The sequence below is a fragment of the Penicillium concentricum genome, assembly GCF_028827145.1.
Source record: "Penicillium concentricum strain IBT 3081 chromosome Unknown utg000001l_segment0_segment0, whole genome shotgun sequence".
In the NCBI taxonomy this organism is placed as follows: domain Eukaryota; kingdom Fungi; phylum Ascomycota; class Eurotiomycetes; order Eurotiales; family Aspergillaceae; genus Penicillium; species Penicillium concentricum.
The window spans coordinates 8,554,441-8,580,661 of record NW_026622754.1 but is presented as its reverse complement, the minus strand read 5'-3'; the positions used below and the strand labels follow the sequence as shown (position 1 = coordinate 8,580,661).

The 26,221-nt window shown below is 48.0% G+C and overlaps 9 protein-coding genes across 9 annotated transcripts; 3 read left to right on the top strand and 6 right to left on the bottom strand.

Moving 5' to 3' along the window:
* Nucleotides 1-172: 172 nt before the first annotated feature.
* Nucleotides 173-2,084, bottom strand: N7517_003315 (glycoside hydrolase family 32 protein; the record flags this gene model as incomplete). The annotated part of the gene is given in 3 exon segments (XM_056721045.1): nucleotides 173-290; nucleotides 341-1,717; nucleotides 1,729-2,084. The coding sequence occupies 3 exon segments, from the start codon at nucleotides 2,082-2,084 to the stop codon at nucleotides 173-175; spliced, it is 1,851 nt and encodes a 616-aa protein (XP_056585180.1).
* Nucleotides 2,085-3,170: 1,086 nt separating this feature from the next.
* Nucleotides 3,171-3,717, bottom strand: N7517_003314 (uncharacterized protein; the record flags this gene model as incomplete). The annotated part of the gene is made up of 2 exons (XM_056721044.1): nucleotides 3,171-3,483; nucleotides 3,542-3,717. The coding sequence occupies 2 exons, from the start codon at nucleotides 3,715-3,717 to the stop codon at nucleotides 3,171-3,173; spliced, it is 489 nt and encodes a 162-aa protein (XP_056585179.1).
* Nucleotides 3,718-4,702: 985 nt separating this feature from the next.
* N7517_003313 (uncharacterized protein) lies at nucleotides 4,703-10,902 on the bottom strand (the record flags this gene model as incomplete). Its single annotated transcript, XM_056721043.1, has 2 exons — nucleotides 4,703-9,228; nucleotides 9,261-10,902. 2 exons carry the CDS (start codon nucleotides 10,900-10,902, stop codon nucleotides 4,703-4,705), a joined length of 6,168 nt encoding a protein of 2,055 aa, XP_056585178.1.
* A 911-nt stretch (nucleotides 10,903-11,813) lies between these two features.
* N7517_003312 (NAD(P)/FAD-dependent oxidoreductase) lies at nucleotides 11,814-13,043 on the top strand (the record flags this gene model as incomplete). The annotated part of the gene is made up of 1 exon (XM_056721042.1): nucleotides 11,814-13,043. One exon carries the CDS (start codon nucleotides 11,814-11,816, stop codon nucleotides 13,041-13,043), a length of 1,230 nt encoding a protein of 409 aa, XP_056585177.1.
* A 489-nt stretch (nucleotides 13,044-13,532) lies between these two features.
* Nucleotides 13,533-15,292, bottom strand: N7517_003311 (cytochrome P450; the record flags this gene model as incomplete). Its single annotated transcript, XM_056721041.1, has 4 exons — nucleotides 13,533-13,705; nucleotides 13,790-14,056; nucleotides 14,121-14,787; nucleotides 14,846-15,292. 4 exons carry the CDS (start codon nucleotides 15,290-15,292, stop codon nucleotides 13,533-13,535), a joined length of 1,554 nt encoding a protein of 517 aa, XP_056585176.1.
* Nucleotides 15,293-15,483: 191 nt separating this feature from the next.
* On the bottom strand, nucleotides 15,484-17,258 carry N7517_003310 (putative serine peptidase, family S28; the record flags this gene model as incomplete). The annotated part of the gene is made up of 3 exons (XM_056721040.1): nucleotides 15,484-16,729; nucleotides 16,780-16,994; nucleotides 17,055-17,258. 3 exons carry the CDS (start codon nucleotides 17,256-17,258, stop codon nucleotides 15,484-15,486), a joined length of 1,665 nt encoding a protein of 554 aa, XP_056585175.1.
* Nucleotides 17,259-18,971: 1,713 nt separating this feature from the next.
* N7517_003309 (SDR family NAD(P)-dependent oxidoreductase) lies at nucleotides 18,972-19,940 on the top strand (the record flags this gene model as incomplete). Its single annotated transcript, XM_056721039.1, has 4 exons — nucleotides 18,972-19,255; nucleotides 19,311-19,540; nucleotides 19,595-19,696; nucleotides 19,747-19,940. 4 exons carry the CDS (start codon nucleotides 18,972-18,974, stop codon nucleotides 19,938-19,940), a joined length of 810 nt encoding a protein of 269 aa, XP_056585174.1.
* Nucleotides 19,941-20,651: 711 nt separating this feature from the next.
* On the bottom strand, nucleotides 20,652-22,275 carry cp8 (putative carboxypeptidase Y; the record flags this gene model as incomplete). The annotated part of the gene is made up of 4 exons (XM_056721038.1): nucleotides 20,652-20,723; nucleotides 20,779-21,242; nucleotides 21,301-21,661; nucleotides 21,709-22,275. The coding sequence occupies 4 exons, from the start codon at nucleotides 22,273-22,275 to the stop codon at nucleotides 20,652-20,654; spliced, it is 1,464 nt and encodes a 487-aa protein (XP_056585173.1).
* A 1,122-nt stretch (nucleotides 22,276-23,397) lies between these two features.
* Nucleotides 23,398-24,382, top strand: N7517_003307 (putative nucleoside-diphosphate-sugar epimerases; the record flags this gene model as incomplete). Its single annotated transcript, XM_056721037.1, has 3 exons — nucleotides 23,398-23,657; nucleotides 23,707-24,188; nucleotides 24,369-24,382. 3 exons carry the CDS (start codon nucleotides 23,398-23,400, stop codon nucleotides 24,380-24,382), a joined length of 756 nt encoding a protein of 251 aa, XP_056585172.1.
* Between the last annotated feature and the right edge of the window lie 1,839 nt (nucleotides 24,383-26,221).

The window sequence follows — 26,221 nt, the reverse complement described above, 5'->3', positions numbered from 1 at the left end:
TTTCTTTGATGTCACTTTGCCAAATAAATAGACTATATAACTTATCTATGTGACGTTGGTGACAATGGTATCAACCAAAATGACTTTCCTCTAAACCTGAATGGTTGAACTGTATCACTTGGAAGAGCTAGGAGCATGTCGAGACCATCGTCATATGGCATCAAGGGGCTGTTCACCTCCTGTGTGGCCAGGCGTCATACAGTCCCTCAAATACCGTCACATCTCCAAATGTCACTTCTCCTACGCCGTTATGGAAGAAGTTGATTTCAGTCGAGTTGGCGTACCAAGACCTTCACGCGGTTAGTTATTGTCCGATATTTTGAAAATAAGATAAACGTACCGAGCCCAAGTGCTTAGAGCAAACCGTCCATTGGCATATATTTCAAGAACACCATTATCCACAACGACGGTGAGTTCCAACGTCTCAATCTGTTCTTGTCCATTTTGCAAGATGTCAAAGAGCCGCAGACGGCCCGCCTCGTTGGCACTGCTAATTCCATCAGTCGTTTTCGCCGCGGCACTTGTGTGGCCGCGGTCGACAATGATGGACTCGTTAGAGAATTGGTAATAGATAGCTGTAGATTCAAGACCGGAGGACAATATCTGGAAGCCAGATTGAATACCGGAGTCGCGAGCAGAGGCCGGAAAAGAGATATTCGCTGTCAGAACGAAGAACTTGGTGGAGGGTGAGGTGTTGAATGCCACCGAGCCAGCCTTCGATAGCGTTTGACCAGACTCTACAGAAGATGAGCCGGATGTGAGAGCGCTGTAAGTCTCCCTAGCAATTGAGATTCCCATTGTTTCGAGGTCAATTTGACCATGTCCCTCGCGGACCACACGCCACGATGCCAGGGACTCACGCGAAAGCTTGTTATCCACCGCGTTGGGGATAGTGCGAACATTCAGCTCCCGCGGCAGCAGGAGAGTGCCTGTCCAGTTCTGTTGAGCGGTAGGGAATTCTTTCGACAACTCATATAGATCTCCAGTAAGCCAGATGTAGGAGATAAAACGATCGGGGGCACCGCTCTTCATAGCTGCCTGAGAGCTCGCTGGCAAGATCTTGCCCGCAGCAGCATACGCCGACAACCCCCAGTCAAGCACACCCGCCATGGTTGGGTTGAAGGAGACGGAGCCATCATTTGTGACATTTCCGGCTACCCACAGCATATCATGAATCGAAGACACTTTGGGAACGATGGGGAGTTCAGAACTCTCTGTACCGAGAGTCATGAAGACTTCGCCGTCCTCGCTGTACCCGTCTGCATTCAGGCTGAAGACATTGCCAACCTCAAAGTTGAAGCCCCATCCGCCTGCCCAGTCACCATTTCCCCAAGTCGTATTGACAGGCTCATTCCACCATTGCCCGAGATATTCCCAATATTGGAAATCCGCGTCATGCTGACGGTAGAGAAACTGGCAAGGTCCGACATCGTGGACACCGCCAGAGATGGCGGTATACCAGGTTCCTTGGGTACTGTTGACAGCTGTGTCTAGAGCTGGGCTCTGGAAAGCGTAGGGGTCACGGAAAGCGGTGACATTGACAGCAAACGGAGGCGAGGGAATCATCGGGCCTTGGTCGAGCTTGGTGAAGTTGCGTCCACCATCATAGGAGACGGCCAGGGATTGTGTCTCGCTTCCCCGGGTGTAGGGGATAGACCAGTGGATTGGAAGATATGATACAGAGGTATATAGAAGAGTTGGCATGCCGTCGATACCGCTTGGAATAACCGAGCCGTCGAAAACAGCAAGGGGGTCATTCTTCCCCCCGCGATAATCGATGGGGCTCCATTAGGATTGAGGTCTTTATAGGTAGCGAGATCATCAGTTGTAGCTCCTGCAATTCCATCGTGAAGCCAGCCCACATGGAAGAGACCAGTCTTGGGATCGGTGTATTGCCCGCACGGGTCACCTATCTTCCCAGATGGAGGGAGCAGATGAGCTCTGGGTCTCCATGTTTCGAAAAGAGATGCATTTGCCAAAGTAGAAAGGTTCGGGGGAGCGGAGTTATAGTCAATTTTGGATTTGTGGAAGCTAGCAAATGCCCGGTTTGCTAAAACCACGGTGATTGCAGTTGACAATTTCATAGTGTAGATCTTGGATAATCCTTGTCATTTCCCCGGGATATACACACTTTTATATGTCTAATATGCCGAGAATAAGTTTGGCCGAGATTAATTGAGAGCAGGAGCCAATAAAAATATCATTTTCTTCAATCTGGAGACAATTGGGATGTTCATTTCCTCTTTGGACGCATTCGGTAGTTTCCATGAGCCAACGGCAAAACCACGGGGAAACTCCGGCTGACAGTTTCGGACAATTTCCCCGGGAGTAAGAGGTTTGTGAACTGACAAATTTGTCCGATTAATTCCATTGATAATTAATACTAACATAAAGACCGATTTCGCAAACAACTAGACGGTGTGATGCCAAGTCTCAAACTCCACTGTCGTCAAAGGGAAGACCGCGACGCTGCTAAACTCCAACAAGGTTTCTCCATCATCGCCTTTGAAAATGTACTGGACAGTGTTACGTCCATCTTGGGTTTTGAGAACCATTCGCTCCGTGACTTCATCCGGAGATTGCATATTAGCAAAAGTCAAGTTCGGTTCACCACAGATAGTGCCAATACCAAGCTTAGCTAGTTGATATTTACAGAGTTCAGATGGGAGCTTGATTCCCCGTCTACTATGAAAGATATGGGATTTCCACTCTGCACTCGGTCAATAGAGAGTCTGAATATCGGCTGGCGGAAGGGACTCGATGACAGACTTTGGGATAGTGACATGGATGATAATAATCGCGTTATAGGTGCTACGTCGTTTAGCATAGGAGGCATAATATTCAGCCACCTCTCGATCAACATCGAGGTAGATATCTCCATGTCTTCTCGAGAAATCAGTCGGTGGGGTAGACATAAGACATCCAAAGTGAACCCTGTCATTATCGTCGAAGAGGCTATTGGCCCGAGCTTGGTCGATTCCCTTATATAGAGTCGTGTAGCCCGGGGCATTTGCAGCTGCACTTGTTGCAACTTGCGATAAGGCAGTTTCGCATGACAACCAAGGGACCTTCCTTGAAGGATCCGAGATCGATCGTTGTCTGGAACCACTAGACTGTCCAGGACGGGAAGCTTCACGTCAACTAGCCTAATCACGTTCACGAGAGGCTTCTTATACTGCTTGAAGGCCCCTATATCGCAACTTGGAAGTATTCTGAGCCCAGAACTTTCTAGATTTAGTTAAGCGGATATGGCGAAATTTTGGATCCATGATCGCTTGTTGCAACTCGCTACTGATCCCGTACAGGTCCATACAGTGGAACCATCTAGCATCATCATCGTCACAGATATCGAGGGAGTTATCAATGTAGCCTTCAGCGACTTTGATAAATGGCACACCATGGTAAATGTCATCTGGCTCTCGCTGGGGTCCCCCGGAGGGCCAGTTGGTGCAGTAACTCCAAATACGAGTCACGGTTTGAGAACTGTATCCATGGGATCGTGATTAAATACAGGGTGCACTCGGGCAGAGAAGAGACACACATATCTAAATGAGAAATGCCTCTAATACGCTCGTTCCATAGCTCAGAGTTGATGCCGATCGTTGTGCGAACCACAGGCTCGCGCAACCTTTCGGCCCCAACTAGGAACCGCAAGAAGACATAGTTATCGAGGAGAACGGCGTGCGTCTCCGTGACCAAGTCGCCAAGGGCGCTCATCAGTTCCTATGTGCAGAGTGTTTATGTAGGGTTGCTAAGCTGAGAAGCGCAGTTAGCTTAAAAGATCTTGAGAAAGAGTCTTAAGAAAGCGAAGGAAGATATGCAAACCTAAGGTAACCCATTTTATGATAACTCCAAATCTTCGCTATTTGCGGTCGAAAAGGCTATTCGACTGCGTAGCTAGATTAGGAAGGCGATATAAGGAGAAGGCTAGCGGAGGTGACTGAAAATATTAGGATAGCCGTCATAGTGTTGGCCAAGGAGGGTAGTCGTAATTGGGGTCTAGTATTGTGAATTTTGATAACTGAAGTGAGATAGGAGTGAGAGGGAAGTGAGATTATCCAAGAAAGAGAGAACGAGAGAACAGAAAGGGTTCTAAGGTCTGATATATTTAGTCCGGTCGCTCCTTCCACGGCCTTATCTTTAAGACCTTCATGACCGTGATTCTCAGTCACCTCTGCTATAGGCTTCGTCCCACAGATAACCGTCATCAGTTAACATGGCACCAAAACAGACCATCTACTACGGCAGTCTCCAACCGCCAGTGCACCATAACAGATTTTGCCTGTAGCATAATGGTTAATAAGAGTATTTTCTACATTTGGATACACTAGTGTCACACCAATTCTCTCTATAAGTTCAAAATCTGTTATGGCGCACTGGCGTTCGGAGACTGCCATACCATCTACGACAAGCCGGACTCGGCCGACCGGCATAGGGGATTTATGACCCAGCTGATGTGGCAAAATACGTGGACCACATTTTGGATTGCAACAAACTCGCTCAATGGATGCTGTTTCATCCAGATGAGCGACTGGGTCTGGAGCTCCCCTACCACGACATCATCGAGTTCGACGACGACAGTGACTTTGTTACACCCCAACCGTACAGAACACCTTTTTATGTATAACCAAGGATGTAGCGTGAATTAATTATTTCAATCTGGATAATGCGACGTCCCTGATATTGCTCCCCTACGCCATTTTTACTCCATCGGCTTTCGGGCAAACAATTTCATAATATGCTCACTGCCACAAACAGCAGCAACATCCAAACTCGTCCGCTGGCGTGAATCCTCCATCATAGGATCAAGTCCACGACCCATCAGAATTTTAAATCGTCGGACCACATTGTACGGATATTCGTTCCCATACCCAGCACCTTCCTTCTTCGAGGCCAATAAATGGAGCAATGAGGAGCCATCATTGTTTTGTGTGAAAAAATCAGCACCAGCCTCTTGGAGAAGGTCGAAGACGGTCTCGGTGAGGTCATCCTCCTTCTCAAAAAGTTCAGTCCGGCTGGGGCTAGGAGCTACCACACCGTTCTGAATATATTTGAAGAGAGGTGTGTCGCCCTGGTGGTTCCGAGCGTTGATATCCACGCCCGCCTCTAGGAATCGCTTGAAGTGAGCTTGTGAATTACCCTCTTTGAGGTACTTGGCCAAATGATGAAGCGCTGTGTCTCCATTGGAGTCTGGCTGGAGAGGATCAGCCCCCATTTTGAGAAGATCGTCAATAAGATCAAAGTTCTCTAGCTGCATGGTGCGATGAAAGAATGTATCGCCCTTCCGATCGCGCTGATGGAGGAGTCCCGGATTCTTTATGATAACTTCCTTCAGAGTTGTGAACAGCTCTGAGTCAACTTCTAAAGGAGTAATATAGAAGAAACCTCTCGGAGGAGAAAGATGGTGCAGCATAGTATTGCCATCGTTGTCCTGTGCCATGACATCAGCACCGCGGTCTATGAGCTCTTGGAAAGCCGTTTTCGCAATGGTTGTCCCAGCTTCAATATCCATCTTGGGTTTCTTGGGTTTCATTATCTTTTGGCTCTGGGAAGCCGCAAGAAGCAATGTGCAACCGCTTGAATCACGTTGTTCAAGCTGCAAGGATGGCAGTTGAAAGAATGGCAGGAATAAGTGCCCAGATTTCAAAATTTCATGGATGACAGTTTTTCTTTGGAGATCGATTTGCGGATGTGAAACATCAGGCTCGTCCGGCTCTGAATCGGATTCCTGTATGCTGTGTCTAGATGAGAGATCCCCGACATATGTAGCAAACGGGTCTGCGCCATGATTGAGCAGTATTGTCATCATACGGCTGTCGAGTTCATTGTCGTTCAAAGCGTTTGGATGGGCGGTTAACTTGGTATAGTCAAACTGAGTGGATTGCAGTGCAGGGACACTAGCAAAGAGAAGAGGTGGGACCTCAGAATCAAGAATATTGGTGCGAGTGTTGCCTTTTTGTCGATGATTGACTAGTTCAGATCGCCTGAGATTCGCGTAATCCCCCTGTGACAGCAATGCTTCCAGTATCTCACATTCACCATATTCAATTGCAGAGAATATAGTGGCTGCGGTAATCTGGGCGCCATGCGCCATGAGCAGTCTCGTCATCTCTAGGTCATTGCCAGCTTTTGACAAACATGTCTCTCCGTTGGCGTCCATGGCATTGACATCTGCCCCGCTCTCGATGAGAATCCTTGCGGCATTTAGGTGGAAGGGACCGCGTGCTTGGTGAGTATGCAAGGCTGCGTGTAACGGGGTCACTCCATCTTCACCACGCAGCTCAAGGTTCGCGCCCTTTTTGATCAAATACGGCAATGCTTTGTAGACATGCCACCAGCTGCGCCCAAGCGCAAGCTTATGTAGGGCCCCTCCGGCCACTTTGGAATCTCCACGTGAGGGGCTTTCAATGCATTGTGCGTTGAGGCTGACACCGACCTTCTCAACAAGTAATTCCACCACACCCATGTTAGGCAAAGCGCGATCACACGCAGTAACTAGTAGGGTCTTTATATGACGTTCTTTTAGTTTTATTTCTGCTTCTCGACGCCAGTGGAGGTCATCAAACCTCAGTGCAGCATCCTTATTGCAAACACGATTCAGCACTTCGCTGTAACCCCATTCCGCGAGAAAATGCAACAATGAGGTCGCAGGGTAGTTCAGCTTTGATACGTCAAACCTCTTTACTCCCTCTTCAAATAAGTCGTACTGCCTGGTGAACATCAAGTCTGTCATGTAGGTGTAATCAAGTCCAGAAGCCTTAGAGCTATCATCGCCAAATCCGTCATATTTTCTCAATGCCTCTTTTGTCGCATCTAGGCGGCCTTTGCAGATGAGATAGTCGAGACCGCCAGGGCGACATGGGGTCAAGTCGGGAATACGACATTGTAGTCGCGAGAGACAATCCACTGTGTATTCGTCCCGATTCGAAATGGCATCGTTCAACGCATTTTGAAGGCAGTCCTTACCGGATGAGAGGGCTCCATGGCAAACAAGTAAATCCAGAATCTCATCCAGACGAACTGTATCATTCTCCGTATGTTGCTGGCGGTAATGCCCATCGCTATGAGGAGGGTCAAAAAACGGCCTTTCGTGATCGTCGACTAGAACGCCGGCTGCATGGAGGAGATCCATCTGCGCTATCCTCTTATAACCGCTCCATAGTTGTTCTTCTGTCTCAAATTCGGCACATGTCCTGAAAGGCGATCGGTCTCCACTGTCCAATATGTTGGGATCTGCGCCGGCTTCAAGCAATGCGTGAACGGTCTCAGGGCGACCCGAACGGCAAGCATAGTGAAGGGCTGTTTTTCCTTCCTTGTTTTTTTGGTTCAAAAATACAGTCCGGTCTTGCACTCCGAGTTCTGATAACATAGAGCAGAAAAGAGCCACAATATTGGGCTGGCGGGCCCGGGCTGCGATATGCAGCACTGACATCCTTTCATGTGTTAATTTGAACATGTCTGCACCGGCATTGAGAAGTTTGATAACGTAGGACTCGGATATTGTACTAGCCAGGTGTAAAGGCTGAACGCCGTCGCAGTCACTGGGATTCGGGTTCTTGCAGACTCCAAGGACGTAATCTAGGTTGTGTTCATCTGTCGATGGGGGTGAGTTCCTGGCAGGTTGCGCCCTAGCACACAGCACGTGCAGAGTGGTCCTGCCGCGATGGTTTGGTAGATCTATGTCCAAGCCCAGGCCTATAAGATGATCCATGGTAGCAGGCTGGTTATCGTCGTTGCTGATAGCAACCTCCATCAAAAGAGAGTTGCCTTGATGATCTGTGGCCAAGGGATCAAGGCCGAGACTTATCAGATAGTCCAAGCGAGTGGGATCATTGCAACACCGATGCAAGAGAGTTCGGCCATTAGAATCCCGCGTATCTAGGCAAGCGCCTAGAGCAATCAGTGTCTCGACGGGTTCTTTATCTCTAATCACATGTTTGAAAAGAGCTGTTTGGCCATCGTGATTTCGAGCTTCAAGTTCTGCCCCAGCATTTAAGAGCTTGGAAATGAACGGGGTATTATTGTCGTTCATGGCATGCAACGGTGTATTGCCTTCATTGTTCATTGCATTTGGGTTGGCGCCCAGAGATATCAAGGTGTCGATAACACGAGGATAGATCTTATCGTGGACGTTGTGAGACGCCGCGAAAACATAGTGTAACGGACCATTACCCCTGATGTCAGAAATATTCACGTCAGGCATGTACTCCAAGAAAGCAAGTGCTCCTTCTATATGATATTTTTGAAGCCGACATAGTAAAGGAGTTTTCCCGGTCTTTCCAATGACCTTGTTGATATCGACCGCCCCTGCGCCCAAAAGCAAAGGAAGCAGCTCTTTATCTCTCTGCCCTTCTGTGTGCAATGGTGTGGCCCCAGAATCGGTTTCTGCCGTAGGATCTGCACCAGCTTCGAGTAATTTCTTGACCACATCTGCCTTTTGGTATTTGCAGGCATAGTGCAGGGCCGTCTGGCCCTTAGGACCTCGTGCATGAATATCAGCCCCTGCCTGAAGCAGAGAATTTACGGACGCTGATGAGAGTGCTGGAGAGCGCATGCCTCTGTCAGTTTTGCAAAGGACATGTAAAGCGGTCTGCCCCCTTTTAGGATCTTCATCCATATGATTGCTGGACACGCGTATGGACCGCATTTCACCATCAAACTCGCCTCCTGCGTGTTCACAAAATATGTTTGGATCAGCTCCCGCTCGCAACAAGACACCAATGGTTTTTTCATCTCCCTTCAAGCAGGCCGTAAAAAGGGCAGTGTCTCCTCGGTATCTCGCGTTTAGATCCACACCTGGATATTGAATGATCAACTCGACCACTGCACACTGCCTCCGATACGCCGCCCAGTGAAGGGCTTGGTGATAACCTTGACTGTTTCTCAAAAAGGGTAGAAACTCGGCCACCGTCCCGACGTGGCCGTTATGACATGCATACATCAGAGGCGTATGTCCAAATGATGTGGGCTGATTCCCACACATCCTGTAAGGTGAGTCTTGCGTCTTCGGAGTGAGTGGGTCGACGCCTGCAGCGAGCAAAAGTTTGGCCACTTCAGCATGATTCTTTTGAGCTGCCAGATGTAGTGATCTGTATCCCTCATTTTGTTCTGCGTTCGGATCAGCTCCATTGGCAAGCAACACCTGTACCACGCTATGGTGACCGGAAGTGGCAGCCCAGTACAAAGGTGTATTTTGGCAAGCATCTCGCACTTCTATGCTACCCCCCTCTCAAGCAAGTGTGAGATGTATTCGGATAAACCAGCCCAAGCAGCGACATGAAGCGCGGTGATACCCCGGGTTTCATGTGTTGGCCAGGCCACAACTCGCCAGGCGGTGAACATCTGCTTGTCCGCAAAGAAAGTATCAAGCATCGTGTAGACAAGTGACATATCTTCACCCGCGAGGAATGCACGATGAACGTGGATGTACCAATTATCAGCTGCATAAACTAAGAACGGAAACCGGAGTTTTAGCTCTAAGTGCTCTTCAGCTTTCGGGCGTCGATATTTATATCTATTTGTGTTGCATGCTTCCTTCATTTCTCGATGGATCAGGCACCCGGACCGAAGATAGTCTAAGCACGCAATGGCCAGACATTTGTTTGTTGAGCCCGGCTGAAGGATCGGATATGTCTTATCATCCGACTCACTGAGGCGAGTGAACCCTTTCAAGAACTCGGTGAATGAGTGGTGAACGACCGATACAGTTTCATCAGGAAGGATCTCGAGGAGAGGGCCGCAAGCGGCCCGGACCAAGTCTTTCGTCTCTTTCAGAGTGCGGTCTGTAGAAGCTTGAACGTTTTTCGCCATTTCAGCAATCTCGAGGATTCGGAGTGGGCGTGTGGCATGGGTCACAAACTGCAGGACAAGTAGCTGCAAATCCTCTGGGACGGCCGCTCGTCTTGCATGTTCATGCAGCAGATCATTGTACATAACGTTCAGGTCAGCCGGTAACCTCTTGAGCACCTCATTTGCGTCCGCGCCTGGCTCAAGAAATGCATCCATTGAAAGCTTAGCATATAAGAAGAGCCCATTGGCCCGACCAGGGATTGCCTCCTCTATGACACTCCATGATTCAGGGGCGACCGATGAGTGACGAAGTTTGTATTGTACGTAGGCCGCGATGTCGAGATCAACGAGTGTCTCTTCCAATCGAATTTGAGGAATGGAGAATGATCTCAACGAATCCTCTACCGTTGATACTGGACGTGAAGTGATCAAAACTTTGACATTCGACGGGCGCCACTGGCCCAACTCCACTAAAGTGTGGAGGAACTCATCATTCCCCTGGTCCATCTCATCCAAGGCGTCGGTGACACAGTAGATCTTGGGGAATGTGGCCAGTGCCAGCTTAAGATCGTTCCAGAGATCGCTTGGAGACAAGCTGTCCAAATTACGCCGATGATCAATGTATTCTTTCAGCTTGACCTGTAGGGGAGGGCTGTAATCTAGGACTTGACATAGCCAATCCCGCAATGCAGCCAGGGGCTGATGGTTGGCGTCGATGATCTGTCGGAAAAAGAAGAAGATCACTGGAATGTCATTCTTTCGTAGATGATTGATAATCGACGCAGCCAATACAGATTTTCCGGAGCCTGGAATACCCTTGATCCACAAGAGTCCATTTTCGTCGCCTTGGTGCCACTGTTGGTAGATTGTTGTGGATGTGAACCATTTTCCTGTCCCCGCGAGATGTGAGAGGTGATGTCTGGAGTATTCACTTCGCTCCAGGTCATATTCAGTTGGCTTCAGCCATTTCGTGATCTTAAGAATGTCGCCGACAGGGAGAGGGAGGACGTTGTCCACATTAAAGTCACGAACATCCTCTAGGCCAACCAGAATGGTATCATTTCCGTAATCTAGCGAAGAGGACAGATCGTCTTCTTCGGAATTTGAGGACATAATACTTTGTCCACTTGTAAATATCTGTAAAAGTTAAGAAGAACTTAGTGGGCTGATGGCTGATCATAGCATGGCCCTCGGTTTAGGATTTGGGACTAGCCGCTAGCGCATTGCTAGCAGCGCATGGCATATTCTTCGCTCGCTGAAATTGTTACATAAGCTCAAGAACTTCAGGTGCCCAGGTGCTCACTGAGCGTCACCTGATGAAAGTCGGAGAGCAGCTAAGCTAGCAGCTCACCCCAATAAGATGCACCTCTATAGCTACGCAGGGGCATAGTGGCTAGGGTTACTTTCGGATTTAACTAGTTAGTTAACTAGTTAGTTAGTTAGTTAATGCATACAATGGTGCCTTAATGCCTTAGTTTGGCCTTAATTTGACCTGATGTTAGTTTGCCTTGATCCTAACCGCTTTTAGATTCTAGGATATAGTCTATTGTACCGCTTTCGGCACGGAATAACTAATAATATAGAAAGGAAAAAGTTGTAAACCTGAGATCGAGGCTATTCACACTCCCTGAATAGGCAATTCTCCCGGCTTGGCGGAGGTGTGAATATATCATCTATTGGGCCGATCATTATTATTTGCTAGTCTGTACAGGATTTGGCACACGACCTAACACGACCCCTGTGCAGTGCCCTTACAGTATGAATCGATTATACCGACACCCGCCTGCACCTTTTTACAGTTCCTAGGCTATTTATATTCTTAGGCTATTGATGTTGTTCTTAGGCTATCTATGTTCCCGGGTATTTCGGGAACCGTTGAAATCCCGGATCGTGCTCCGGATATACAAGAACATATAAAACCGCCGAAAACTCCGATCAACAGCTAGGGGTTTAGACACAGATTTCCTGCATCACTTAACAATATACTTCACTGCCAATCACGTGTACTTCCAACAACCGAAATCATGCCCAAAAAAATCGTCATCATTGGCGCTGGGTTTGCCGGCGTCTGGAGTGCACTCTCCGCTAAACGACTAGCAAACCTCACAAAGAATGAGAACACTGTTGAGGTCTTGGTCATCGCCCCGGAACCATCCTTGGTTATTCGCCCACGACTCTATGAGGCCAAAGCGTCCAGCATGACCCATGCTGTTGGTGCTCTTTTCCAAGCGGCAGGAATAAAGTACCTCCGGGGATGCGCAGATATCATTCATACTGAGAAGCACACCATCAAAGTCCAATCTGCTGATGGCATGGAATCAACCATCAACTACGACCGTCTCATTTTGGCAGCTGGGAGTCGTTTGGTACAACCCGATGGAATCAAAGGGATCAAGCAACATGCTTTTGATATTGATTCTCTAGCCTCTGCTACCAAGCTCGAGATCCATCTCGAGAACCTGTCTTCGCTTCCAGCAAGCCCTGCTCGTGATACCATCGTGGTGTGCGGTGCTGGGTTTACGGGAATCGAACTCGCAACCGAACTACCCAAGCGCCTGGGACATGTCGCAAATCATCAGATTATTCTAGTTGGGAATGCAGACCAGGTTGGTCCTGCGCTGGGACCGGGCCCTCGTCCCGTTATCATGCAAGCTTTGAAAGACCTCGGGATTGAACTTAAACTCGGTTCTGCAGTCACATCAATCGATGCGGATGGAGTAACGCTTGCATCTGGCGAGCACATCGAAACAAATACCTGCATATGGACCGCTGGTGTGCAGGCTACACCCCTAACACAACAAATCCCCGGCGACAAAGATGGCCTGTCCCGTCTTCGTGTCGACAAGTATCTCCGCGTTCCATCGGTTAGGCATGTTTATGCCACAGGCGACGCTGCCTGTGCTCTCGCCGATGAAGAGGGTCACTACGCCTTGATGTCCTGCCAGCATGCACTCTCACTTGGCCGTGTGTCTGGCCACAACGCTGCCGCCGATCTTCTCGGTGAGCCGATGACTGAGTACGTGCAGGCGACATACAACTGCTGTCTGGATCTCGGGGCTTGGGGTACTGTGATTTCCCAGGGTTGGAATCTAGAGGTCAAAATTACTGGGGATTTGGCGAAGAAGATTAAGTGCTATATCAATCAGAAGCTGATCTATCCACCGATCGAGGCCAAAGAGGCGCTTGAACTGGCTAACCCAGTTGGACCTGATTCGGATCAGCTGTTTGAGCAGATGCTGCAAGCTGTCGCATAATCGTATAGAACATCACACAATCGCCACTTTGTATTTACTTAGAAAATCATATCATTTGAAAAAAAAAAAGAAAAACGAAAAACAACAATTCGATTTACTTGCAGTTCCGAGGTACCGATAAAAGTAAAAGAATTCTAAATCGCGATGTCGTATCTATCATACAAACAGGAAGATCACATTCACGTTACATTATATACGGTCAATACCTGCTGGGTTACCTGTCCAAGTGTGGCGATGCGAGCTATGTTATAGTAATATAGTCTCTTTTACCCTATGAAAAGCTAGCTACTCAGTGAGCAGGGCCCTGAAATAAAGCAGCGACACCCCGATCGAGAAATTCGCATCCGCGGCCTAAAATCTGGTACATAAAGCTATACATGTACAAGATGATTACCAAAATATTCTCACATAACCCTAAACCATCAAAAACCGGTATCCTTCCCTTCGAATATCCATTTACACATTCAATCATAAGAGACACAAAGAAACCTAAATCCTATCCGAAGAGTACAGACGAACAGGCACGCCAAGATCATGCGACATCGTAATGGTAGATAGTTTGACAGGCTCCTGTCGAGGATGGGGGTCCGCGTTTTCGAGTGTATCAAAGTGCTGCATCAGACGAACGAGAGTATAGCTGGCTTCAGTGAGAGCGTATTGTTCTAATGAATTAATTGTCAGCGAGTCATCCCAAATAATTTTCAATTTTGTTTCTCCGGAGAAAGACAAGAGTATGAACAACTTACGACCAAGGCAGATACGTGGCCCACCATTGAAAGGCAGGTATTCCCAACCATGCTTAGCATTTTCCTCCCAGCGCTCGGGCCGGAAAGAAGTCGCGTCCTTACCCCATAAGTCCGTCCGGCGGTGCATAGCGAAGACATTGTAGGCAACCATGGTGCCCCGAGGGATATAGACTGGGGATTGACCGTCCGCGCCACCGCCGAGGGGTAGGGATGTGTCTTTGGTCGCAACGCGGAAGTTGACAGGCACAGGAGGCTGGAGACGAAGGACTGGGTTGGAGTTAGTCGATATTCATTAGGAGAGCATACAGTATCCACTGCAATATCGACTCACCTTCATTCAACACATATCTCAGATATGGAATATCCTTCAGCTTGGTCTGTGTCATTCCTGACCGCGGATTCTTCGCATCTCCGAAAATATCCACAATCTCACGACGCAGGCGGTTCCACACATTGGGGTAACGGGAAAGGTAGAAGAACGCCGAGCTCAGCAGACTAGCCGTTGTATCACGGCCAGCCAAAAGAATGTTAAGCATGTTATCGCGTAGAATCTTGGGGTCATCGGTGTCGGCCGCCAGGGCTTCGAGGAAGATATAACGACCGTCGGCGTCCTTCTTTTCGGGGTTACGTTTCGACTCGAGAGCGAGATTGACATAATGATCGACGACTTCATGCACCTGTCGGTTCGCCTCGCGGAATTCCTTGGGGTTGACAACCCAATACAAACCCTGGGCGCGACTCCGTGCAGCGAGATAATCCTGGGAGATTCCGAAGGCATTCGCAAAGCCCTGGGCGCTACCTACAGCACATTTTTCCAGCACCCCGGTCTTTCCAGAAGGTGGGAGCATGCAGCCGACGGATTCCCCGAATAGAAAGTGTGTTGCCGAGTCCAGGGTCAGCAGGAAAAACAAACGCTGGATGTCGAAACTGCTCCTGTCCTTGGGGATTAGGTCGGTCAGGTTGGAGATGTGATCATCCAGCATGGTAAGATCGGCAACCTGTACCCTTTGTCAATCACACGTGCATAAACCTTGGAAATCCTCCGATATAATATACCTGGTCCCTGGTAAACTGCGGGCGCAATAATCCCCGCGCATGTGACCACCCAGCACCATCAAGGGTGAAGATGCCATCGCCCAGGAGTGGGTAGAATTGTTGATGTCTTGTTCCAAGAGAGAAATCTTTGAATTGAGTAGCAAGAAGTGCCTTGATATTTTCGGGCTCGATCGTGGTCATTATATTTTGCGAGAGGAATCTCTGTTGGTAGGTATTTCCATAGACAGCATATTCGTTGTAGAGATGATCGATCCAGCGCTTTTCGCGAACAGCTTTGGTCAACCGAATGAAACCTGGAATACCGAAGAAAGTCGAGGAGCCCAAACGGGGAGGTTTGCAGTGTAGAGCTTGGGATTGTTTACGGTGGTGGTGGAGCTGTGCGAAGTAGCGCACGACCAATAAGGCCGCGGACAGCGCAACCAAGGCAACTATAGGGCTGACTGTCATTTTGTTTTAATATCCATAGATTGGAAAAACAAGCAATTAAATATGTGAAATTTGAATCTTAGCCAAAAATGATATATATTCAGAACCTCGGTAAAGCTCCACGTGAGAAAAAGTGGGATCGCAAGCTGATACAAAAGGGGAATAGTGCTAAACTATGGGGAAATCCAAATGAGATCAGACCACGTCGATCTCTACTTGGCTTCGAAACATTTGAGCCACTCTGTCAAAGCAGTGGTAAAGTATTTCCGGGAAATCGCACCAGGTGCAAACGTCGTACGGAAATCAAAGCAGTGCTCCGCATTCTGCATGATGTAGCCAAAGACCGTGCTCTCATCCGTCTCCACATTACACTTGGGGATCTCCGTCGTGAGAGTCACTCCTTGTGGGGCTAACCTCGTACCAGCGGCAAGGGGAGACAAAGTACGCCAAGGATCAAACTGGCCGCCGCTCCAGTAAACGTTGGACGGACGAATAGTCCATCCGCCGGTCTCCGCATTGATCGCTGCAACCTGCGGGTGTTTGGGGAACAGACCCTTCTCGATAGCCTTGGGGAAGTATCGGTTGCAGTACTCCTGCGCATAATCAAGGTTCTGGAATTTTGACAGCAGCGAGTGAGGTCCAAAGTTGTTGGTCTGGTAGAATCCCCATTCAGTGCAGTACTGCCATGTCCAGCTGATGGTATCCGGCTCGGTGGATGGCGCCGACAGATCGCACACGAGCGGCTCGCTGGCTTCAAGCTTCCTGCAGTTGGTGTTGAAATTGCTGTTGGTCAACTGCGTGAAAACAGGCCATGATGCATATCGGTCTGCGGCATACTTATTACCCCGGGTGTGGGCGAATCCTTGTGGGGGCGCCGGGGCGCTAGTTTGCGGATCGGTCTCCATGTGCTTGCAGAAGGAGTCCAGACTGCCTGTGCCACCGCCCAGGCCATAGGCTTGGAAAAGCCAGTAAATTGTCACGAGCGCGGAAGAGAAATCTTCGTTGCTGTTTTTCTCGGCACCTTCGCCGAAGAATTTCCGCTTGATGGCCGCCGCGGACGCTTTGCTCCTCGAGAGTTGCCAGTCGATGTACTCCAGTGCAGCCTTGATGTCCTTAGTGCAGTTCAAGTGTCCATTTGCCACCATGCCATCATACACCTGGTCGAAATAGACGCTCATGTCGAGCCGTGCTTCCACGGGGGCGGAGGAGGCGAAGGCAGCGTAAATAGTATCGGGATACAAATGACGAGTGAACGCAGATCGCATGCCAGCGTACGAGCCTCCGACCATGACCCATGGAGTTCCAGCTGGGGTCAGGTCCACCTCTCTGTAATTTGCACGAGTGAACTTGTCTGCAAAGGCTGGTAGGTCTGCCAAAGCCTGCTTGTTGTTGAGGTACTGGAAATGCTCAGGCTCTGTGTCTAGGCTGACGTTGAAGGGAAGGGACTCCCCATAGTATCTAGTTGACGTTAATTGAGTCCGAAATTTCACTAGGGACAGGACACAAACCGGTGCTCCCAAACGATACCGATTCCACCGAACTCCTCGACCAGCTGATAAAAGAACGAACTCGAATTACCCAGAGAAAATTGAACTCCAGATTCGGCCTCTGCCTCGCCACCATCATACACAAAGACCGGCCCTCCCTCCTTGTAATGCTGTTCGGATACCCAATAGCGGTTCTTGTAAGTACCAACCGAAGAGTCGCCGTGATCAATCGGGAGCTATGAATTGTCAGCATTTATCTCCGTCCTCAAGCTAGTTAACAAAATCCAGACACATACCAAAACATAATCTGCCTCGATGGTCTTATCAAGCTGGGCACGCTGGGCACTGGCAATTGCATGCACCGAAGTCTTTTGATTGAGCAGAATGTCCGGGTGAATGCCCAGCTCAGCGGAAAGCCTCAGATCGCGCTTAAATGGCGATGTTAAAATTCCTGCAGCTGTGCCAGACAGCGCAGCCAGGATGGCAGTAGAAAGATGCATATTGACAGTGGCTTAGGAGTCTCTCAAAAACCCAGTCAAGGATACACAGATGCAGAGCAGCTTTCGATGGTCTCCACTGCTGGGTCCGTCGCCGAATATATATATGCACTACGGAGATGGGTTACCGTTAAGGAAATGATAACGCAGATGAGGGTACATTAGGATATCACCCCGAGAACAATACGATAAGAACAATATGGTTGCGTTTCCTAAGCCAACAGCCATCTAGAGCGCTAGATGGATTGTGGATTCGGAGGACCCGATAGGATCAAAGATGAGTGAACATAACTACCCAGGCGCACCCGAGACATGACCGTCGCGTGCGGCCAGTAACTGTGTCTGTATGACCCGGGACGACGAGTCTAATTTCTGGGCGCGTTGAGTTGAATGTAACCTACCTACCTAGAGCTAAGACGCAAGTCTCGAATTAATTAGACACTACCCCTCGTTTTTATTACTATCGAGCCTCTCATACGGTCTAATAATTGTGCATCAACGTGCATTGCGTTAGTGAAGTTGCTAGCTCATATTGACTATCACTTCCCAATTCGGCAGGAATGCGATCGACAGATTCAGCGATGAAATCTTGAAATTCTGTGATGTTTCTCGAATGCGATTGAGTCTCTTGTTTAAGACTAACACACACTTCCGCATCTGGTTTTACCTAAATTCAGGCACGCGATGTCTTGTGCGTACCTGGTGGATCCCGAAACCGGCTGTGGGATGGGAGTCGTCCATTGGTCCTTTAGAGTAGCAATGGCCAACCGGACTCCGAACAATAGCCGGAGCTACCGTAGCTTAGTATTGTTTGTATTTTAATTGTCTAATTAGCCATATCTCTGCCGACTCCATTGACATTATGGTCTCGGGAGTTTCTTAGGATCATGTCTGGAACCGGTGGAAATAGGGGAATGTTGATCCGGAATGTCCACACCAGGTGGAAAAAAGCCATTTCGCGCTCACCGTAGAAATATATTACATTGTGACTTGCATGAACATATATTATTCCACACGCTTTTCTTCTCGGGGCTCCGGGTACATCTCTTTTCCTTCTTCCCCTCTTTTTAATTTCTTCTTTTCCCCCATCAAGTCTGAATGTGACATGCGGGAATGGGTGTCCTGTCATACAAAAGAAGCAAGAATATAGAAAATAGTTGTAAAGGCTATATTGCCACGTGTGGCTGTGTGAAGATGGTAGATTTATAAGGGAGTTACAGGTAGACATCCAACCCGGCGATATACATAATCAAGGCACACATGCGGGCTGTACATTTTACCCACCTTTTAACTCGCATCATTCTCAGAATCATGATTTAAGATAAACCCACACTTGGAGCACATTATTTATGGTGAGAGAAAGAAAGTAAGGTTAATCCACCTTATGTCACAAAAGGGAAGGCGAAGCGAGGCCTCTCGGCATGCCTTCTATTTATATCCCAATACCCCATCCCATCGCTTTCCCCAGGCTTCGGCTATAGAGATCGGGCTCGGCCCGATTTGAGAATCTGGTCTGCAGATTCTGACGATCTGCAACATTCAAATAGGTCATCTTTGTTTCACAAAGGGTAACTGGTGTCCACGAGTACTTCGGCCCAGTTTCCAACTCTATAAACTGCCAGCATATAAAGTCATGGCGTCTGACACGAACAATACGCCTCTTTTCTCAGTATTATCTCTTCTTGAATAACAGACTTCTCGTATAGAAAGCATAACATGCCGCAATCATCTCGCCTACAAGACAAAGTAGCCATCGTCACTGGGTCCTCATCCGGCCTAGGACGAGCGATCGCAATTCGCTATGCCCAAGAGGGGGCGAAAGTGGTCTGCGCCGATCTGACACCCACTGCGCGATCCCAAGAAGAGGCTGAGATTACGACGCACGATTTGATTGTCAAAGATGGTAGACAGGCGACCTTTCTGCAGACCGATGTCGGGGATGCAACGCAGATAGAAAACTTGGTCCAAGTTGCTGTGAAGGAATACGGACGACTAGATATGTATGAAACCTCAATAATGAAGATCTGAAATAACCCCTCTGACGGTTTCCATTAGTCTGGTCAATAATGCTGGGATCAGCATCGAGGCACGGACGCCTGCTGTCCTGCATCTGACTGATGAGACCACCTGGGATATGACGATGCGTGTCAACGTCAAGTCTGTGTTCCTGGGTTGCAAGTATGCTCTTACTCAAATGCTGGTGCAAGAACCTCATTCTTCCGGAGACCGGGGCTGGATCATCAATATCTCTTCTATTATGGGTATGATTGGTGGGCCAGAGAACCGTGAGTTTTAGCCCCTCGATCTGTAGATCTGAGTGTTACTGATACTCGATCTAGCATCGTACTGTGCTTCAAAGGGTGCTGTCAGTAATCTCACGAGGCAGATGGCTCTAGATTACGCCCCTCATAACATTCATATCAATGCCATTTGTCCTGGCTGTAAGTCAATTGGTTCCAGACGGGCCAAACGTTCACTAACAAACATTCAGACACTCAAACCGCTATCTTCAAGGAGACAACTACTAACTCGACTCCTTGGGAAGACCTCAAAAGGCGCCATCCACTGAAAGGACCCGGAATGCCGGAGGATATTGCTCGAGTAGCTGTTGTGTTGGCAAGTGATGATGCCAGCTGGGTAACTGGAGTCTGTCTTCCAGTTGACGGGGGATATACTGCTCGTTAAATAGCTCGTTGTTAGTTGGTTGGCACTTTACTGTCTTCTAGCTCTTATACACGACGGTTGAAGAGCTCAATATCATCTCCCTGCGTTTGATATCACAAGCAAAACAACATAGCAAAATTAATAACTGTACAACAGGATGTAGGCACATAAAAGCTCACGCAACATATTCTGGGGACGCAGCCACCGCGCCTTTGGAGGGTGCGACACCTCTCAGGATTTGGGACTCAGCCCCATAAACACCCGATTTCGGATCTGTTTGTATCCGCCAATCAAAACCTAAACGGAATACCACCTGGATCGCACCTTCCAATCAAAATCACAGAAAGAAATAGGGTTTCCGTGATTGCCCAATAGAATCAAAGTGAACAGAGCCCACAGCAACCGACTGTCTCTCAAGGTTCCTTTTTGGGCAATATAATCGCCAGTTCTTCTCAGAGAGACAGGATCCCCATAAGATCTTCTCGACAAGAAATACTCCCACCATGCAGCTTTAGGTATGAAGAGGAGCAAGACTCTCACGATACACGTAGTTAGACAAGGCTTTGTTTAAATTTGGAGAATATTATGTAGACTAAGGGTAGCAGTTCTATGGTGCCTTTTGTCTGATACATAAAGTCTTGGACCAACACCAAATGATGCATCCTGGCTCTTTTTGTTAAGGGATAGTGCAACGGCCACTCTATCTGTAGTCCCTGGGGCATGATTCCATAACTAAGCAAAGGAATCACCCGCAATCCATCGGGCCAGAATGTCAAATGCTACATCACCGCGATTCTGAGGAAGCTATTATAACCATCAGCATCTGCTCGGATTAACATGTCTGAACCAATGAACTCACCATATGACCCGCCCCGTTAACTGTCACAAATGCAAACCGCGATGCCTCTGCCTGGCCCTCCAACTGCACCCGGACCTCCTTCGCGGTGCCGACCGTTTCATTGCGTCCTGCAACAACTGAAGTCCAAGGAAGCAGCGGCTTCGATGTAAACTCAGTCTGTCCCTTCCAGGCAAGCGAGTTCGCCCACCGGAGGTTTCCTGCCGTGTTGCAAGCCAAGTCAAGATTTCCTTGGTAGGCTAGGAAATGTACTCCATGAGAAAGCAGGAGAATAATATGGTCGGATGAAGACGTCATCCCCTCCGGTGTCGTTGCAAAGGCCTCAACCACCGCGCTGGACTCCAATTTGTACCCCCTGGCCCCTTCTGGTGGCGATAGGGCTTCCCGGACCACAGGGGAGTTCAGATACTGCTCAATGTAACCTGCTTCTTTATAGCAGACATCATCAATGTAGCACGGGGCAGTGACTGTTGATTTCTTTGCGTTAGAAAAGCGGCCAATTGGTAGTAGATAGGAAGATCTTACTGTCAAAGCGGTTACGGCCTCCCTTCTTGCTCTCATCCTCGTACAAACCGACAATTCCTTTGTAGCAAACGGCATATGCAGCCGTACAAATTGCAACGTCAGGACTTCTGGTGCAAGTATCGTACAGCTCCATGCATCGTGGCATATTAGTAGCTATCATATCGCACCGGGTCTGGTTAAACACGGGCGCGGAAACTCCAGGATTGGTTGTGCAAAGCGTCTCCCAGTACCCGAAGGTGATATCCTTGGATGACATGAAGCCATTACCTATCAGACACGACTTGAGGTTGATCTGGGGCTCTGAGGGATATTCCTGGTTGTGAGTCACAATCTCAACCCCGAGGTAGGGGATGTATTTGCCCTGGAGGTGTCAGTGGTGCGTACAAAGTGACAAGGGACAAGTCTTACTGCATAAGATTCCCCGGAGATATGGAAAGCCGAGTCGCGTTTGTGCGGGAAGACTTCAGATACAAATATTTGGAGAAAACGGTGCATGTCAACCGCGGCCTCGTGAGAATCGCGTGCGACCTCGTATCCCTCGTCAATATAGGACCAGCCCACATCGGCTGGCTGGTCGACGAAAAGTAACGAGGAGTTTCGAGACCAACCCCATGGGTTGTAAACGGTCCCATTCCCGTACTCGTTTACGAGACATGGACCGTTTTCTTCAAATAGGCCGATCATACTGGAGCCTCCGGGCCCACCGTTCATCCATAACGTTAGTGGGTCGGCGATGGGGTCATTTTGACTTTCGAAGTACCAGAAGAACAGGTGCTTCGGGCCAATATCTAGCCATCCTGTGTACTGCGCCGAGCCCGCGGCACAGATAGACTCATTTTGTTGTCGGATGCGTATCGAATGGGGTGAATTCTTACTTCGAAACGTGGTGAAGTCTGACGCCGAGGGCTCCGCTTGGAGCACAGTCTGCGAGGCATGGCCCACGCCGAATAGGGTAGCAAGCCAAAACTTCCACATTTCAGTGATGAATGAGACTTGTTCTGGAGACAAGGTCAACAATGGCAGAGTTGTTTATAAAGGCTATTGGTCAGCGTCACATTGAAAAAGTCGGAGTTCGGAGTTCGGACATCGGGCCTAGCCAATGTGATATGGCGAATCTGTTAGCGCTAAGAGGCTTCAAGCGTAATCTATTCTGCCAGGGAATATTCGCCTCAGAAAAAGCAAAGCAAAGCTTGTCCCCGCCATTCCTCGCATAGCTATTAACCAGCAGTTTACCCGCAAATTGTCCACAAACCATCTTGCTTGCTTTCTACCTATGACTCTCTGAGCTACCAATTCCTTGAATATCTCCAAATTCGGGCTTTGGGGGGAGTCATTTTATCACCTTTTCCCACACTAGTTGTGGGTAGGTAGGCACCAGGCATGTCGTCTAAAGAGAAAGGAGAAAGGAAGATAGAAAGATTGTTGGGGGGGGGGGGGGTTTATACCCCCAGCAAACGCACTTTCCCAGCATGGAACGTTCCGTTCTTTCCTACTTTGTATTTTGTTGCTATGTTAACAAGGTGCGGTGAATCCCTTTCTACAGCCACGGCAGGCAAATTTCAAGAGATTGCAGAGAATTAAAAGTCGAATTTTTAGTTCCCTCTGAGAATGGCTCCAATGAAAATTATCGACAAATCAAAGCACTTTGGGGGATAACAATTTTGGGGCTTGACGGGCAGCTTATTGTTAAAGATCAGCTCGCCTTCATGGTGACTTGGTTGAGGCTTGGAAAGAAGAAAATTAGTATGGGATAATCGATAATCTTCCAACGTTGAACCCGTGGGCTGTTACTGCTGAGCTGATAGTCATAGCCTCTATCTCCGTCCCTTCATCCAAATGCGGTTAGGGCGAGTCATCCATAGGTTGAACCAATAAGCACTGGTGGGATGCCCAATAGTACCCCATCTACTAACCGTATATGGTTAGTGTGTTGTCAGCATCAGCCGCATACGCCTGGGCACAAATATTACTCTCTCGCGGACTTAAGAATTCGGAATGGAGGAAAAAAACCAAAGGTATATAATAGACGGTCTCTCCTATTTTATCCTTAGGTCTCCACTCTTTACATCAATTCCAGCAGTTACAATAATTTACCAAATGCATCTTATTCTCACAGGGGCAACTGGGCTAGTCGGCTCTTCAGTGCTCGACGCCATGCTCAAAAACGCAGCAGTTTCTAAGATATCGATCCTGAGTCGAAGCCCCGTGCGAATGGCAGAAGACGCAAAAGATCCACGAGTACACATCATCACCCACAAAGACTTTGAATCATACAAGCCAGAGCTACTCGATCAATTGAAAGATGCGGATGGATGTGTTTGGGCCCTGGGGACAAGCCAGACCAATGTCACCAAAGAGTACGTGAGATTCCTTTCATACATAAATATCAAAACTAACAATTAATAGGGAATATGTCAAGATAACGAAGGACTATACACTGGCAGCTGCCAATGCGTTTTCCACAATCAAGCCATCAAATCACCCTTTCCGATTCATCCATGTATCTGGCGAAGGAGCCACTCAGACTCCTGGGCGATTCTCGCCGATCTTTGCAAGAGTAAAGGGGGACACTGAACACCTTCTCGGAACGCTATCAGAGCAAAAGCCGACCATTCGGATCGATAGCGTGAGGCCTGGATTCGTTGATTCGGCAACGCACGGTGCCATTAAACCATATATCCCGTCTTCTGGCCCAGTGAATGGAGTTGTCTCAAATTTTGTATTGGGTTTGCTTGCCCCGGGGATACGGTATTTCATGAGGTCGATGCATTCTCCAACGGAGCACCTGGGGTCATTCTTGACGGAAATGGCTATGGGACGCTATGAAGCAAAATTGCAGGGCCCGGGGGTATTCAGACTGGGAGGAGGTTATGTCGTTGAGAACTCTGGTATGCGGAGAATTTTGGGGCTGTGAGCGTTCAAGGGACTGTTATGATAGGAATGGCTCGATATGTATATACAACAATGTTTAATAAGATACTTTTCTGTTTTCAGTTCTGACTTATCCCCAATGACATAAAATAAATTGACTCAAGGGTGATTCTAATGCTAACTCACATCTTAGATAGCGGTGCCCAAGTAGTTTGAGAAAGCGTTGAGTTTAATAGCAGCACTCATGTTGTGTACTTGGCGAAATACATATCACATTTCCATTTTAACGCCTGCGGACCCTCTTCTCTAACTTCTCCTTATGATCGCATACCCTTTTTCCATCATAAAAGTGTGCATCAGCACCCAATGAAATCCCCTTTCAACCTTATAGATTCAGAGTTAGCATTCAAAGGACTCCTGGAAAGACTTTACAAGGCCACATAAGCGGTCGAATATTCTCATACAACAAACATATGTATATAGATCTGAAACAAGCGTGTATTGGTCGAAAGTTTCTCATTGACTATCTGTCAACTGTGGTGAAACCAGTACACTCTACCAATGAAAAAGAAAATGAGAATTTAATCCCTAATCACAACAAGAAGCCCGGATATTCCTGACTCGAAAAGTAATACGGACAAGCTCAAAGCAAGCCAAATGTCGTTTATAGACACGTTTGATGTCCTCTATTGAGCCCCATTTTGGACAGGAAAATGGACGAGACGCGTCACAACCTGTCAAGCATTCGGGATGATTTCCGCTCATCGGCGCGATATTGTTCTTTGTTACCACAACGTAGCACAACTTTTTGAAATTTTCATCCAATCAACCCCCTGTTATCGGACATCAGATGTTTGGTCGGGGCTCACAGGACGCTGATCTCGCCCTGTAAACGTACCTCAATAAGTAACTCTTCTCATATGAATAAGTAAGCTCTAAAAGAAATATCCTAATGCTTATCGACGATATGCCACCAATTTTGCCTCCATCAGGAATATAAATAAAGAGATGCACTGCTGTTGTCTTGGGGCCGTCACGCCGCATTCTACTTTTCTTCTACACATGATGAAGTACTTCCAACTTGGCAACATCCTTGCTCTATGCAGCATGCTTCTGGCGACTGTAATTGCAGACGCGGCGTCCGTGCCCAATCCTGCATGCAAACAGCAGACAGGAGGAGGTCCCAGGAAACCGATTGCGCTGGACCCCTCGTGTTTATAAGGCCGGTGTCTCCATCAGAGCAGACAAGCTTGTGGGAAAGCATGTAAGTGCGGTCCTGACACTTTGATCCTAAAATATAAGCTCACTTGCCTCTCAGTTGTGCTTCTAAGCGTGTTTAATCAACTTGTCTGGTTGAACCATCCGCCTCGGTAGTTACATTCCCATTTGGAACGCATATTTGTTTCGGAAATGTTGGATTGTGACTTTTTGCTACATGTGGATTCCAATGTTCTGGATATTTTGTATTAGTCTATCATTTATGACCCAATTTCTCGGGACCTCACGCTCCTTTCTTTGATTACTCTGTGTGCGATGACTGGGATTCATTTCAATATCAGTTTTTCCTCGAGCCGGCGATAATTACATGTAGGATCGTGCTTATGATCTTTTCGAACTATTATGTTTTATGTATCTTCTTGATCGCCTAAATTTCCCCTTTTTGTAGAATCTAAGAGAAATGCTCAACAAAGAAAGTTATGTAGCCCTGGAGAATAAACGACATTTTCGCGGGACATGCCAGTTTTGGCCTGAATCCTAAGGCAGTAACTTCTGTTCACTTTTAAGATGGTTGACTACATATCCAGTCAGCTCTTTTATTTTTTTATTGAAAGTGATTAATGCACAGATTAAATAACCCCTGGATAACATCCAACTTCCGATGTCTGTCTCGGCCTTTCGGGTAAAGGGGTTCCGCAGTCCGGAGCCTAAAATGATCTCTTTCCATTTGATCGAATCAAAGTGATCGGGGAATTTACCTGTTTGGAAATCACAATATCCATCAAGCTTCATGATGTCTCAAGATGAATCGGATATCTCGACTACTACAGGC